The 12,456-nt window shown below is 49.2% G+C and overlaps 1 protein-coding gene across 1 annotated transcript; it reads left to right on the plus strand.

Annotated features, from left to right (window-relative positions):
- Window positions 1-2,045: 2,045 nt before the first annotated feature.
- On the plus strand, window positions 2,046-3,746 carry SOWAHA (sosondowah ankyrin repeat domain family member A). The gene has a single exon (XM_013303475.3). It carries the CDS (start codon window positions 2,046-2,048, stop codon window positions 3,705-3,707), a length of 1,662 nt encoding a protein of 553 aa, XP_013158929.2. The 3' UTR covers window positions 3,708-3,746.
- Window positions 3,747-12,456: the final 8,710 nt, after the last annotated feature.

Genomic DNA, 12,456 nt, shown 5'->3' on the forward strand with positions numbered 1-12,456 from the left:
CTATGACCTCCTGGGGATGTGCCTTTCTGCTCTGCGGCCATGAGGAATGTCAGGACCTGCAGTGGGGAACAGTCTCAATAACACTCCTCCTTTGGGACCTCGACCCAACATAAGCCCCCAGGGAGGTGATAGGACCTTGGCAACCCAAGGGTTGCCCCCTTTGGTGCTGAGCAGTGAGGCTTCCTGGGGGCCTGGTGTGAGGAGACCCCTCTTCTGCAGGAGAGGTGCCAGGCTAGGGATCAAACAGGTGGGATCTGATGGCACCCTTGTGGCTTTCAAAGGGTACATGGGTGCAGGAGGCTGACGTCTGGGCAGGCAGGGATGGAGCACTGCACCTCTCTGCAAGCACCCACAGAAACACCCTCAGTGTAGCGGCGAGCCCGAGGACATACCCTGCTGTGCTTGAACCAATTCAAGCAATAGGAGCAAATTCTCCCCTAGCATTTGTAACATAAGAAAATATTTTTTAAAAGAGCCTATGCTGAATTATTTTCCCTCCTCCTCTCACTCATTTGCAGGTATGAAACTATCCTATATCCTAGGAAACTAGGATAGTATGAAACTATCCTATATCCTAGGATATAGTTGAATGTTCACAATGTAAAAATTACAGACTGCTGAGGTTTTCTTGTGCCTGCAATGGATTCTAGTACAGAAAAGAAATCAACAGCAAAAGCAAGGTATAGCAATTAGCATTTGGTTTATTATAGCTCGTTATTAGCTCTCTACAGTAGGCCACGCAGAACTGTGGCGATGCCATTAAGCTAGAAAGCATTGCTAATACAGTAGAACTCTAGACACAAGTGACTGCCTCAGCAGAGGGCGAGGTTGCTGCATATACCATGTAAAAAGGCAGTAATAAGAGGTGTGCAATTCAGGTAGAAATACTGAATTGCTACAAGCAGCATGAAGATTACACACTATTACGTGTTATGTTAGAACAGCAAAATGATTTTGAGGAACGGGCTCAGTGCCAGCTTGTTAGCAAGAGATAAAATGGCTTTTCAGAGATCTGTGCAAAGATGGAGAAAGAAGGGGAAAGACTGCCAAAGGAAGACTGAGCAATCTGTGGGAAGAGGCTCTTCTAGCACCAGTAAAAGGTGTGAAGAGGCAGAAGGGAGGTCAGCATCAATGAGAAGGGAAAGAGATGCACTGCATGGGGATCGATGCACCTCCAATTGCCTTCAAAATGGAGACTGGCACAGGCTGATACTCCATTTTATTCTAGCTCTAAGACAGTGAAAATGAAACCAAATCTATTTTCTGTTTTCATATCCATCCTTGTACAGACAGTTACCTTTATCTGTCTTCATACCACACTGACTGTTCATTCTGTGTTCCACCTCTCTTGCTGTTTTCCTAGACAAACTGTTCTGTCATTCAGGAATCGATTTAGTGATCTCAGTTGCAACACTCAGTGGAGGAGAAAACAAGTTTGCAGGCTGAACGCCATCCTTCAGAGATCTTCAGTCCTACTCCTTTGCTTGGGGAACGGCATTTGTATGGGATTTCCCCCCCTGTAGAACAGAAAACAGTAATTATGTTAAATGCTTAAGCAGAAGTAATTGATCTGGCAGCAGAGACAGCATCTCTTTGGAAAAAGAGCAGGACTTTTCCAGGTGTACATGATTAGGGGCAGGCATGCTATGAAGATTTCATCGTTTATATAGGTGCAGATGCAATAGAAATAAAAGGCATATAGAGAATAGGTATGAGAATATATATAGTATCACAGAGAGCTGAATGTATTTCAAAAGACTGACCCGTCCACCTGTCTTCTGACTGATTTCGTGGCACAAGACCCTGACCCAGAGGTACTGCAGCTCCCACAGAGCCCCAGAGGCTTCTCAGGGAACGGAGACCCGGCCGCAGAGTGATTGCTACCTAAAGCTGCACCACCTGTTTACTACTGAAATAAAATAACAAAAAAAAAAAAAGAAAAAAGAAAAAAAAAGAAAAAGAAAAAAAAGAATCGTTTTAGTAAGTTGAGAGAGGAGTAAAGGAACGAAGCGTCCGCCCCCGCCTGAGGAGGCTGCGGGGAGCTGATGCACTCGGCACCTACCGGCACGCGCCCCCTCAGCGCCCTCAGGGAGGCACCGGGCGGCCGGCGGGCGGGATCCGGGTGCGGCGGCCGCCGGGGTCCTCACCGGCTGGGGGCGCGGGGCCGGGAACGGGGCCGGTGGGGGGCCCGGGCGGGTGGCGGGGCCGGTGCGGGGCCCTCCCCGCAGCGCCGCCCCGCGGGCGGAGGCAGTCGCCGGGAGCCGGTGCCGCTCCGCTCCCTCAGCCGGGGGCGGCGGCGCGGGCGGGGCGGGGCGGCCCGATCACCTCAGCGGGAGCTGCCGCGGAGGACGCGCTGGCTGCTGCCGCAGGTGCCTCCTGCCTGCGCAGACCGGCGAGCCCGGAGGGCGGGCGGGCTCCCTCCGCCGCGGGAAGGCGACGGCTCCTCTACCACCTGTGGCGGCGGCGCGGCGGAGCCCGACACCGGCCCGGCGGCCGTGCTGGGCTGCCTGCGGGAGCGACACGCCGCGCTGCTGAGCACCTTCCGGCCGCCGATGGAGCTGAACGCCGCGGCGGAGCACGGCGGCCGGTCCGCGGTCCTGCGGAGGGAGCTGCTCACCGCCCCGCCGCCGGGGGGCGCGCTGGCGCAGGGGGGCGATGGCGGCGCCCCGTTCCCCACCGACCCGGCGCCCCCTGAGGAGCTACCGTGGCCGCGGGCCGTCTCCGAGCTGCGGGGCCTCTTCCAGGGCGGCGGCGGCGGGGTACCCCTGCCCACTGGCACGGGGGGGCCCCGGCGGGAGCCACTCCCCAAGCCCTGCATGCTGCCGGTGCGCTGCGTGCTGCCCCCCGCCGCCGCCACCGCCCCGGGGCCGCCTGAGGAGCCGGGGTCCCCCCTGACACCCCCACCATTGCTGGAGGAGGAGGCCGGGTCCCGGTCGCCTGGCCTGCGGCGGGGGCCCAAAAGCCATCGGGCCAGCGAGGAGATGGCAGCGGTGCCCCTGGAAGAGGCAGAGCACCAGTGGCTGGTGATGGCGGCCAGCGGGCAGTGGACCCAGCAGCTCCATGGGCTGCTGCTGGGCGATGCCAGCTTGGCAGCCCGGAGGGACTTTATCTCGGGCTTCACTGCCCTGCACTGGGCCGCCAAGAACGGCAACTGTGACATGGTGACAAACATCATCAGAGCGGCCGAGAAAGGGGGCGCCCGCGTCAACGTGGATGCCAGGTCACATGGTGGCTACACGGCGCTCCACCTGGCTGCCATACACGGCCAGGAGAAGATCATCAACATGCTGGTCTACAGCTACCACGCCAAGATCGACCTGAGGGACTACAGCGGGAAGAAGCCACACCAGTACTTACAGGAAGGGGCCTCCTCTGCGGTCAGGCGCTTGCTGGGAGACCCCAGCCTTCCCAACACGGAGCCCTCTGTGCCCATCAAGAAGACCACAAAGCTTGCGGCTTCAATCTTGAGCTCCACTAGCACTTTCTTGGGGGTCATATCCGATGACATGGCTTTCTACGACCTCACCAAAGGTCTGAGGAAACCCTCGTCCTTAAACAAGCTCCTGGCTGCCACTACAGGCCCGAGGAGGAAGCCAAAGACCAGAGGGGGATTCCCTTCATATTCCTCCCTCTCCGAGGTAACAGAGGAGGAGGAAGAGGTCGTCGTGAAACGCAGACCTGTTTCTGAGCTGTTCTTTGGCCACTAGCTTCTGCCTGCTTGGGATAAAAGTTGTTTGATAATGTGACTGGGGTCTCAGTTTTTCCTCTCGCAGAAGCAACTTGGGTTTCTTCTCTGTGTGTCTGTCTGGATGTTGAACTAGATCAGTGACAGGGTCCAGCTCCAAAGGCCACTGGATGAAACACAGCTGCCTGTGACAAGGGAGCTGCCCAGGGAGTGTTGCAGGTGCTGTATGTACCATCATACTGGTGTGTTGGTGGAAGCCACGAACTTTATACTTATGGCTGGAAAAACTAAAACAACCTCTGTGTGTGTAGACAGGTTAAAATGCTTAAGGTACAGCCTTCTTGATCTGTGTTCCCTGGCTGGAGAGCAAAAGTAAGGTAAAAGATTGCATATTTTACACTGTGAACAGCAAGCTGGTAGCTGGCTACTTTAACATGGCTTGTTATATAGCAGGCTTAAATGACTAGAGGAAAGATGCATAGTTTTCTATGACATTTCTGATTATTTTGGTAACAGAAGAGGAATATTTCTATTTAAAAAATTGTGTACTTTTTCAAAACAAAGTTTCCCACTATCAGAAATGCTAACATAACTATCAATTGTTATGTAGCAATTATAAAATGCATTATTTTATTAGATGAAGAACTTAATAAAAAAAAGCATAAAACCTCCAACCCTCAGCACTCAAGTCACCATGACCTGTCTACCTCAGTCCAAAAACTAGGTTAGCATTTTCAATTTATTTTTTTTCTCTACCTGAAAGACTTTTTGACCAGGTGGTACTAACCACGTGTCTTGCTAATACTGTGAACTTTTAAACTTGACTATAGTTCAATCACTTAATCTGAATAAAAACCTTGTGGATATTTGATAGTGAAAACAACTGAAAAACTGGGAATCAGATCCTGCAGAGTTTTTGAGTAGCCAACTGGAAACAAAGTTAGGCTTGTATGTCTGATTCCTTTTATTTAAAACTTGGCCTTGATTTTGACCTATTTACAATAAATATTTATAAAAATGGGACTTTATGTTATGTTAGGTGTGTCATGATGGAATGTCTGCATGACCTTGTCATCTCAACAGCATGAATCATTGACCTAAAACTAACTCTTTTTTTTTTCTATCATAAACATAATGGTTCTATATATAGAACGACATGTAGCTCCAAAAAGCATGCTAACTGCAGGTTAAGTAACACATTTGCAATGAGATTATTATTTTTTTAATTACTGTTTGGTTAAACTTAATGCAAAGAGGCAGAGCTAAGAACAGAAACTGTCTGATTCCTGGGGCCAGTCTGCTAAACCATCACGTTTTCTCTAAAAATGTAACTTAAAACCCTGTATAATTTAGAGGTGATGAAGGTAATAGCAATACTGCACTTGCTCTGCTTTTCAGCCCCATCAGGTGTTTTGGTTTCCATACTGAAACACTTGTTTGCACGCTTTGCCTTTCTTTCCAAGTCAGTGACTCCAGGAATGTTTTTTTTCAGTCTTGAATTAAGCCTTAGTACTTCTAATTGGCTGTAATTGGCTTCTCCCAAAGGCTGGCTTGGCAAGGAGTGCTGTAGGACTGTGCTGAAGTTGGAGGCACTGCCCTCTTTTACTTCAGTGTTCTCCCTGAAGTCCCTAGTGATTGCAGAGGGGTCTGATCCACCTGCTCTCGGAAGAGACTGGATTATTCTGCACCAGTCTGCTTCCGTATTGCACTAATTAAGTTGTTAAGCAAACGTTAATGATCAAGCACCTCATGACTTCTATATCTGGAGTAGGGTTTAAAAAAAAAAAATCCTATTTGCTCTATAGCTGTTGGTGTGACCATTGACCAGCACGGTCATTTAAAACCTTGATTTGTGCTGTACTGTGTCAGCTTGCAGAGTTCCGGGGGGGGGGAGTTGGGAAAGTGTGTTACTCTGTTTTAAAGAGGCTTTCCAATTTTACTGACATTAAACACCTTTTTCTGCGTTCACTAAAACCACAGAAGCATGTGTGTGTGTTCATGTTGCTTCTGAGGCACTGGCAGGACTGAAGCAGCCTGGTATAAGTGTTCTGTTTCTGTGTGGATTGGAAACACTCTGCAGCTTGGCTTGGCCTTATGGGGAAGTTTGTTAATTAGTTTTGGCTATATGCTTAATACCTGTTCAAATAACATAGCTGAGGTTTTAGTGCTAATTCTGAGTAAAACCTACTTGAGTCAGAGGGAGGGTTCAAGGATGGAGTGCTTTCCATTTAAAAAAAAAAAACATAACCGACCAACCTGTAAAGCACAGTCATGAATTCACCATAAGGAGAGTAGGGAGAAGGTTTCATTGCTTCTGTGTTATTGTGTCAAAGGAAAAGCAAGAAGTCATGGCTGAGGTAAGACTTCATTGCAACACTTATCATCAAGGAAATTCTGTGCTACTCCTTCCTTGGAGGCATCACAGCGATGAGCTAGCATAATAGAAAAATGCCCAGCAACAACAGAGCTCTCTTTACAGCGTTCCCCAAGGAGGTGCTCTGAGGCTTGGCAGGAAGGTTGCAACACAAAGGTGGGGAGCTCAAGAGGTCGGGTGCTGTGGGTGGGGTGGGCCAGGCTCTGCCAACAAGTTTGTGCAGTGACTCAGCTTGTTCCTCCTCCTTGTTGAGCAGATTAAGGAAAAGACAGTAGGCAGGCTGTGATTAGTATACCCAGTGCTGTACAACTTCAGGTGCAAACAAATACTGAGAGGTACTGAGAATGCGCTGCTGTAATCTTGGAAAAATATATATTGCCTTTTGTTTGAAGTAAAACCAGTCCATCAGCCTTTCTGGGTTTTGGTTTCCTATGTTGCCATTTATACTCTGGAAGAGATGCTGTAGGACAATCATGGGAGTGCTTTCCTGGCAGAGACTAAGGCCAGGACTGCTTTATGAATCCCTCAGTTTAAAAGTCTCCTTAATTTTTCGATGTGTCAAGCACAAATCTGGCCGAACACAGTAGGATTTTCACTCGAATGAACAAGAGCTGTGAAGTTTAGCCAGGATGCTTTCACAAGTGACAGAGCCAAGAGGAGGACCCGCTGCTCCTGTCAGTGTGCTGGCCCAGGGCAGAGGCTGTGCCACGGTGTGTGCCACGGGTCAGACAAGCATGCTGCCTTTTGAACCTCTGACCCAGCTCTGAGCTGGGAGCTGCCTTCCACATCATCGAAGCTGGCTGCAGGAAAGGAAAACCCAAACAACCCTAGCCCCCTGGGCTCCGCTCCTACCTGGTGAGATGGCTTACACAGTAGGGGAAGGCTGGCAGCTGCAGAAGGCTGGAGATGGAAGGTGCAGATAAGGTACAGGACTGTGACTCAGGAGCTCGGGGTTGTATTTTGCGTTGGTTATTAGCCTGCCTACTTGCCACGTCTCAGTTTTCCTGCTATGAAATGGAGGTAGCCACCTTGGTCACTTCTTTAAAGCAGGCAATACTGATATTCCGAATCAAAATCAAGATAATTTTTTTAGACCTGTGGGCAGCACAAGCAGCAGCGTGAGTGCTGCGCATTCAGTGGAGCGCCTACACAAATAGAACTGGCTCGGATTTTAGTTTAGCAGCATCAGAGATCAGTAAAGCTAATGTTTGCCTGACCCTGGCTTAGTCTGCCTTTCTAAAGATAACTCAGTTCGTCCATTCCTCGGAACATTTTGTTCTGAGGAGTATCAGCTCAAAAACCTGCACTGAAGACATCTGCAAACAAGCCTTGAGCCACGATTCTGTACAAAGGGAAAGACTTTGTCCTCCCAGATGTGTCTGAGCAGTGCAGTCAGGTTCAAATAGAGTTTTGGCCATCTCCATCCCCTTGTAAGTGCTGCATAGAAACACACGTTCTATGAAAGCCCTGAGAAACGCCGTTCCTGCACTGCAAAGGGGCCTTTATGAGGTTTTGGCTTCATCACAGAACCAAGGCCCAGCAGAAGGGTAACTTCAACAGACCAAGGGAGCTGCACCCACCAGCTGAAGGTAGAGAGAAGGCCTTTCGAGCCAGTTCCCCAGTTGCCCACTGCTTGTCCCTTCTCCTCGCGCTCTGCACGTTTCCACCGTGACCTACATTCCTTGGACGCATTTGCTTCCTGATTTGCATATTAATCTGAGTAAAATGGCAGCATGGCAGTTTTTGCTCTTTCCAGTGATTGGTACTAATGTGGGACCGCCCCAAACTAAGAGGTTGTTAACAGGGACTTGGCCAGCACGTAGCATGGGCACAAACAGCACGGTGTTTGTTTGTTGCAGTGACAGAACAGGGACAGATCAGGACAACACAGATGAAAAGCTCTGCATCATAATGAGGACCATTCATTTTCTATTCCAGTTCCAAGGTTTAATTTCGCTAATTTCCAAAGCAAATCATTAAGCACATCTAGCTCTTCTACTATGTGTGCAACCCTGAACCAACCCATCACCAGCCGCTAGAAGTTGAATGATAGTGGCTGGTTACCTGCTGGCCCTTTGGGAGTGAACGGGCAGAAAAATCCCATCAGGACATGCTTTCTAATGGTGATGCAGCTGCCTGCAGTACGAGCATCCTTGCCAAATAACCTAGACTAGTTAAAAAAAAAAACAACATTTAGAGATAGACAGGCTGCTCTCCCCAAACTCATTCCACTGATCAACACCGTTACACCTGCAAAGATTTCTAAAACAGACCTGTTTAGAAGCATGTGATGCAGCCCCCACGGGAAGCAGTCTGGTCCTACTCACTGCCCCAAAAGAGACATTAAAAAGAAAAAAGCCAATTACACCACAAAGCAGTTTTGGGTAAATTTGTATCAACAAATGCTTCTGGTAGAAATGCAGGTTATACAAGGGAAAGACTGTTTCTCCATGTAGAACTCACACCATTCCTGAAGTGGAATCAAGCATACCAGCAAAAAAGGTTTTCTGGACGATCTGGGTATATCTCTGCAGCACAGGGGCTGGGACAGGATTTACGGCAGTAGCTCTGCCAGTGACAGCCCCTAAGCTCACCCGAGCCTTGGTGACTTCTCTGAAAACAGGATGCGCGGCCAGAGCTGCACCCAACCACTTACCTCCCCAGTCCCCACCTCGTGTCTCACCATGCACCCGTCATTTTACAGCCTCTTCATCCTGTTTGCATTAGCCGCCGCAGTAGCCTTCCTTTTGCTAGCTGACCTGAAACAGCCACAGCCAGGAGTGTCCGTGTCTGTGCTTTATCAGGATTGAAACAGATTTAAGGGGTCTGGGGTGGTGGTAATGCCGCACTCAAACCCTCCCCGCAACGTTGCACTGTGTGCTGAAAGCATGCTCCTTTGTGTCACAGTCCTCAGCAGGTCCAACAAGTCACAGAATCCTTTTGGCTCAGTACATTCAGGGTTGGGTGGTTGGGGTTTTTTTTAATTTTTACTGTCATTAAAAAAAGCTCTGATTTAAATTAAAACAATAATTCGCCTCTGAGCCCAGACAAAACAGATCCATACTATTAGTGTTAGCACAGCTTTATGTCTTTTTCCCTTTCTGTGGAGAAAAAACTATGGATGTGCACAACAAAAGATGCTGGCAGCGTTCAGCTTTCCCTTCCTAGGTAGAATTTCGGACCAGCTCACTCCTTTCCAAGCAGCTGTCTGTCCAGCCACCTCTGCACGTGGCTACAGACTCCTGCCCAGCAGTGAGAATTGCTCAGACCCCTTTTTTTCTCCTACCACCAGCTCATGCTTCCCGCTATGACGTTGAGTGACACTGGCCTTATCCCAGGAGGGAGCGGCTGGACCCCAGAAAGGGGTGCTGGAGGCACCTGCCATCCCATCTGAGGCTGTCATGGAGCAGGGATCTCAGGAGAGATTGTTCCACAAGTGGTTCCTTCTTGAGGCTGGGATGTACTTGTTCTTACATCATGGGCTGAAGGCTGAAAGACCTCTGGCTCAAATGTCTCTTAGTCTGTAAATCAAGACTATCAGTTCCTCTCCATAGATTTAAGTATGATATGACTCAGCTTCAAGGTTCATGTGGTATTTTAGAGTCTCTGATAACCTTTAATGCCTCCCTTCGTTTAGCAGTGAAATTCACATGCTGCTTGAGTGCATTTTGTGAAACCCAGAGGCTGCAAGATTCCTACAGCCTGATTATTCTTTAATGTATACGTGGGCTCCCTTCAGGCATAGATTAGCTTTGCAATGGTGCTTTGAGCTTATTTTAAAAATTTTATTCAGATGGTTGCCATGAATTCCCCCAGCAGAGAGAATATCCTTTTACTTATTAAATGCAGCTCTCATCAGCACCGAATAGATCTTTTGCAGAGTACATTTCATTAACCTCTGCACCCCTCCATTCCTTAATTAGCCCCACATGTGAAAGTCCCACAGCATAACACCCCAGTGAAGAAAACAAGCCTGGGGTTTAAAAGAAATTATAATTAAAATCCCGCAATTCAGTGCCTGAGAGGCTGAAACAGCAGCTCCTGATCCAGCAGTGACTCCCACACATTGCAGTGGGTGTTACATCAAATGCTAAATGAGCCACTATACCCAAAATCCTTGCAACTGCTGCCAAAACACTGTCAGATGGGCATGATGCGCTGTCTGCTGCCACTGACCGCTTGCTTTACCCCACACCTCCAACGCCTGCTCATCTCTCCAGCTCAAGGCAATAAAAAGTATCTTTTTATCCTGAAATCAGGCCCACCTGCTTTTGCTCAGCAGAACATAAGCTACTGGTTTCTTCCCCCACACTGCTTGTTCGTGGATAGGCAAATGAGTTACAGAGATCAGTCCTGGAATCCCACCAGCCTCCACACAGCTGGCACACCAAGGGGGAGGTCTAGGCTCTTGCATTTTGCCTATTGCACATTCCTCCTTGGCACTATTATTTTGCATTCTCCTGGACGTAGCCGTAATTAATCCCTACCGAGAGCTCACTGCAGGTCTCTCGTGGTGGTGGGCTCACATTACCTTCTACCTGGCACGTATTCACCTTGCAGGCTGCAACAGGAGACTCCCAGGTGCTGGGCGGGCAGCTGCAGGATTCCCTGCCTGTTCTCCCCAGGGGGGGCAGGTAGCAGGGAGCTCCTTCATTCCTTACATCCCCCAGCACAGGCACTTGACACTTTGTGCAAGAAGTGGTTCAACACGTCTCTGCCAAGGCCCTGGAGCCCCTGGAAGCTGACAGCTTTCCAGGGCTATGGGCAGCAGTTGGGAAGAGCAGAGCTTGAAGGTCTAACATGCTCGGCAGAGGCAACTTGGTGGCATTGCTGGAAAAGTCACAAATGGAAAGCTAGAGCAGTGATGGCATATGAGCACTGCACAGGGTTTCACTTCCACATTTCTTACATTTGCAAGATCTGCTTCCCTGCAACCGCCACCAGTTACTGCTACTTACAGCTTAGGTGTTAAATTTGTCTTCTGCCTGTACGGGTCAGAGAAAACCACCTGGAGTAGCATGGGATCACAGCGCTGTAAGAAGGAGGCACCCTGCACTCCTGGCCACCTCGGCTCCTGTGCTCCAGCAGGGAGGAACAGGGGGGCAGCAGAAACTGGGGAGCTGTGGGAACCCAGCGGGGCTGGGGCTGCACGGGGCAGGGGCACGCAGCCTCGTGGGGTCTGCTCTCACTACTGCTGCAGGAACCTGTGGAAGGGAGGCACCGGGCTTGAGAAAGGAGAGCCCAGGAAGGTTGTAGGAAATCTGTTTACAGAGCTCTTCAAGCAGCTTAGGCTGGAATATGAGATCTTCTCATGTTATTCCCCAGAATAAATTTAAAGGAATTGGCTAACTGCATGATTTGAAGCTGGGAAAAAGCTGCCACTTAAACAATGGTTATTGGTACAGCGATGTAATTTGCGCTTCAAATACTAAACCTTCAGGAAAATGCAAACTCTCTTTTTTCCCCAAAAAGGATTCAAAAGCAGGAGCTTAAACTCCTTCTTGACTTCAGTCTGTACCTGTAAAGATACAGCTGCCCAGAGCAGAGAGGGGCGCTGACCGCACGTCCAGCTGGTTGAGCTGCAGGATGATTCAAGGTCGTGCTCACTGGGATGGGAGTCCTGCAAGCCCCACAAACAAGCTCGGTTTGCAAGCCCTACTTTGGAGAAAGATTCTTTTTAAGCCAATAATGTAAACTGATGTGAAGACAAGAACACCTAGAGGATGCGGACACTGCTTGCCTGACGTGGTCCTCTCTGCCAGCAGCTAAGAGCAGCACTGGCCCCTCTAGAAGGAGTTCTTGGCCAGCACATGCCACCCCAGTGCCACTCCACGCTAGAGTTCGGGGCTAGAGGGGGGCTTGTACCTCCTTTTAAGAACAGAGCATCTCTTTCTCCTGCAGGTAACAGCTACGATTTTGAGCAACCAAAGAGTCTTTCACCAGTCTCAGAGGTACCCAGGGCTGCTCCTCAAACTCATCTGGGATCACATTAAATAATTTATTTGCATTTGCACATCAGACTGTGATTTTAAAAGCCCACATCTTAGTATGTCAGTGTGCCAGGAATGCTGTGCATGACTTGGGTCCAGTGTGAACTACCACCATTACTATGGGCTTATCCCCTGGAAATAAACCGATAAGAAATGATCAGTATCAAAATCAGGACCCACCTGACAGCTCAGGTCTGCTGCTGGTGCTTTGGAATGGGGGGTGGCCAGCAAAGAGGTTTCAATGTCATTGCTACATCCATTTTTCACTTTGCCTGGAATTCACAGTTCTAACAAAGTAACAAGGTGCAAGGATATGTGGCTTTTAGAGTAAAAGTTACTTCTCACTGTTGCTCTTTGAAGTGTAACCATGAATACCAGTGTGGTTCCCATGACACAAAAGACGGAAA

The sequence above is a fragment of the Falco peregrinus genome, chromosome 8 (assembly GCF_023634155.1).
Source record: "Falco peregrinus isolate bFalPer1 chromosome 8, bFalPer1.pri, whole genome shotgun sequence".
NCBI classification, from domain to species: domain Eukaryota; kingdom Metazoa; phylum Chordata; class Aves; order Falconiformes; family Falconidae; genus Falco; species Falco peregrinus.

What these genes read in the sequence shown, in the direction of transcription:
- SOWAHA (XM_013303475.3), top strand. Translation starts at nt 2,046, where the DNA reads ATGCACTCGGCACCTACCGGCACGCGCCCCCTCAGCGCCCTCAGGGAG.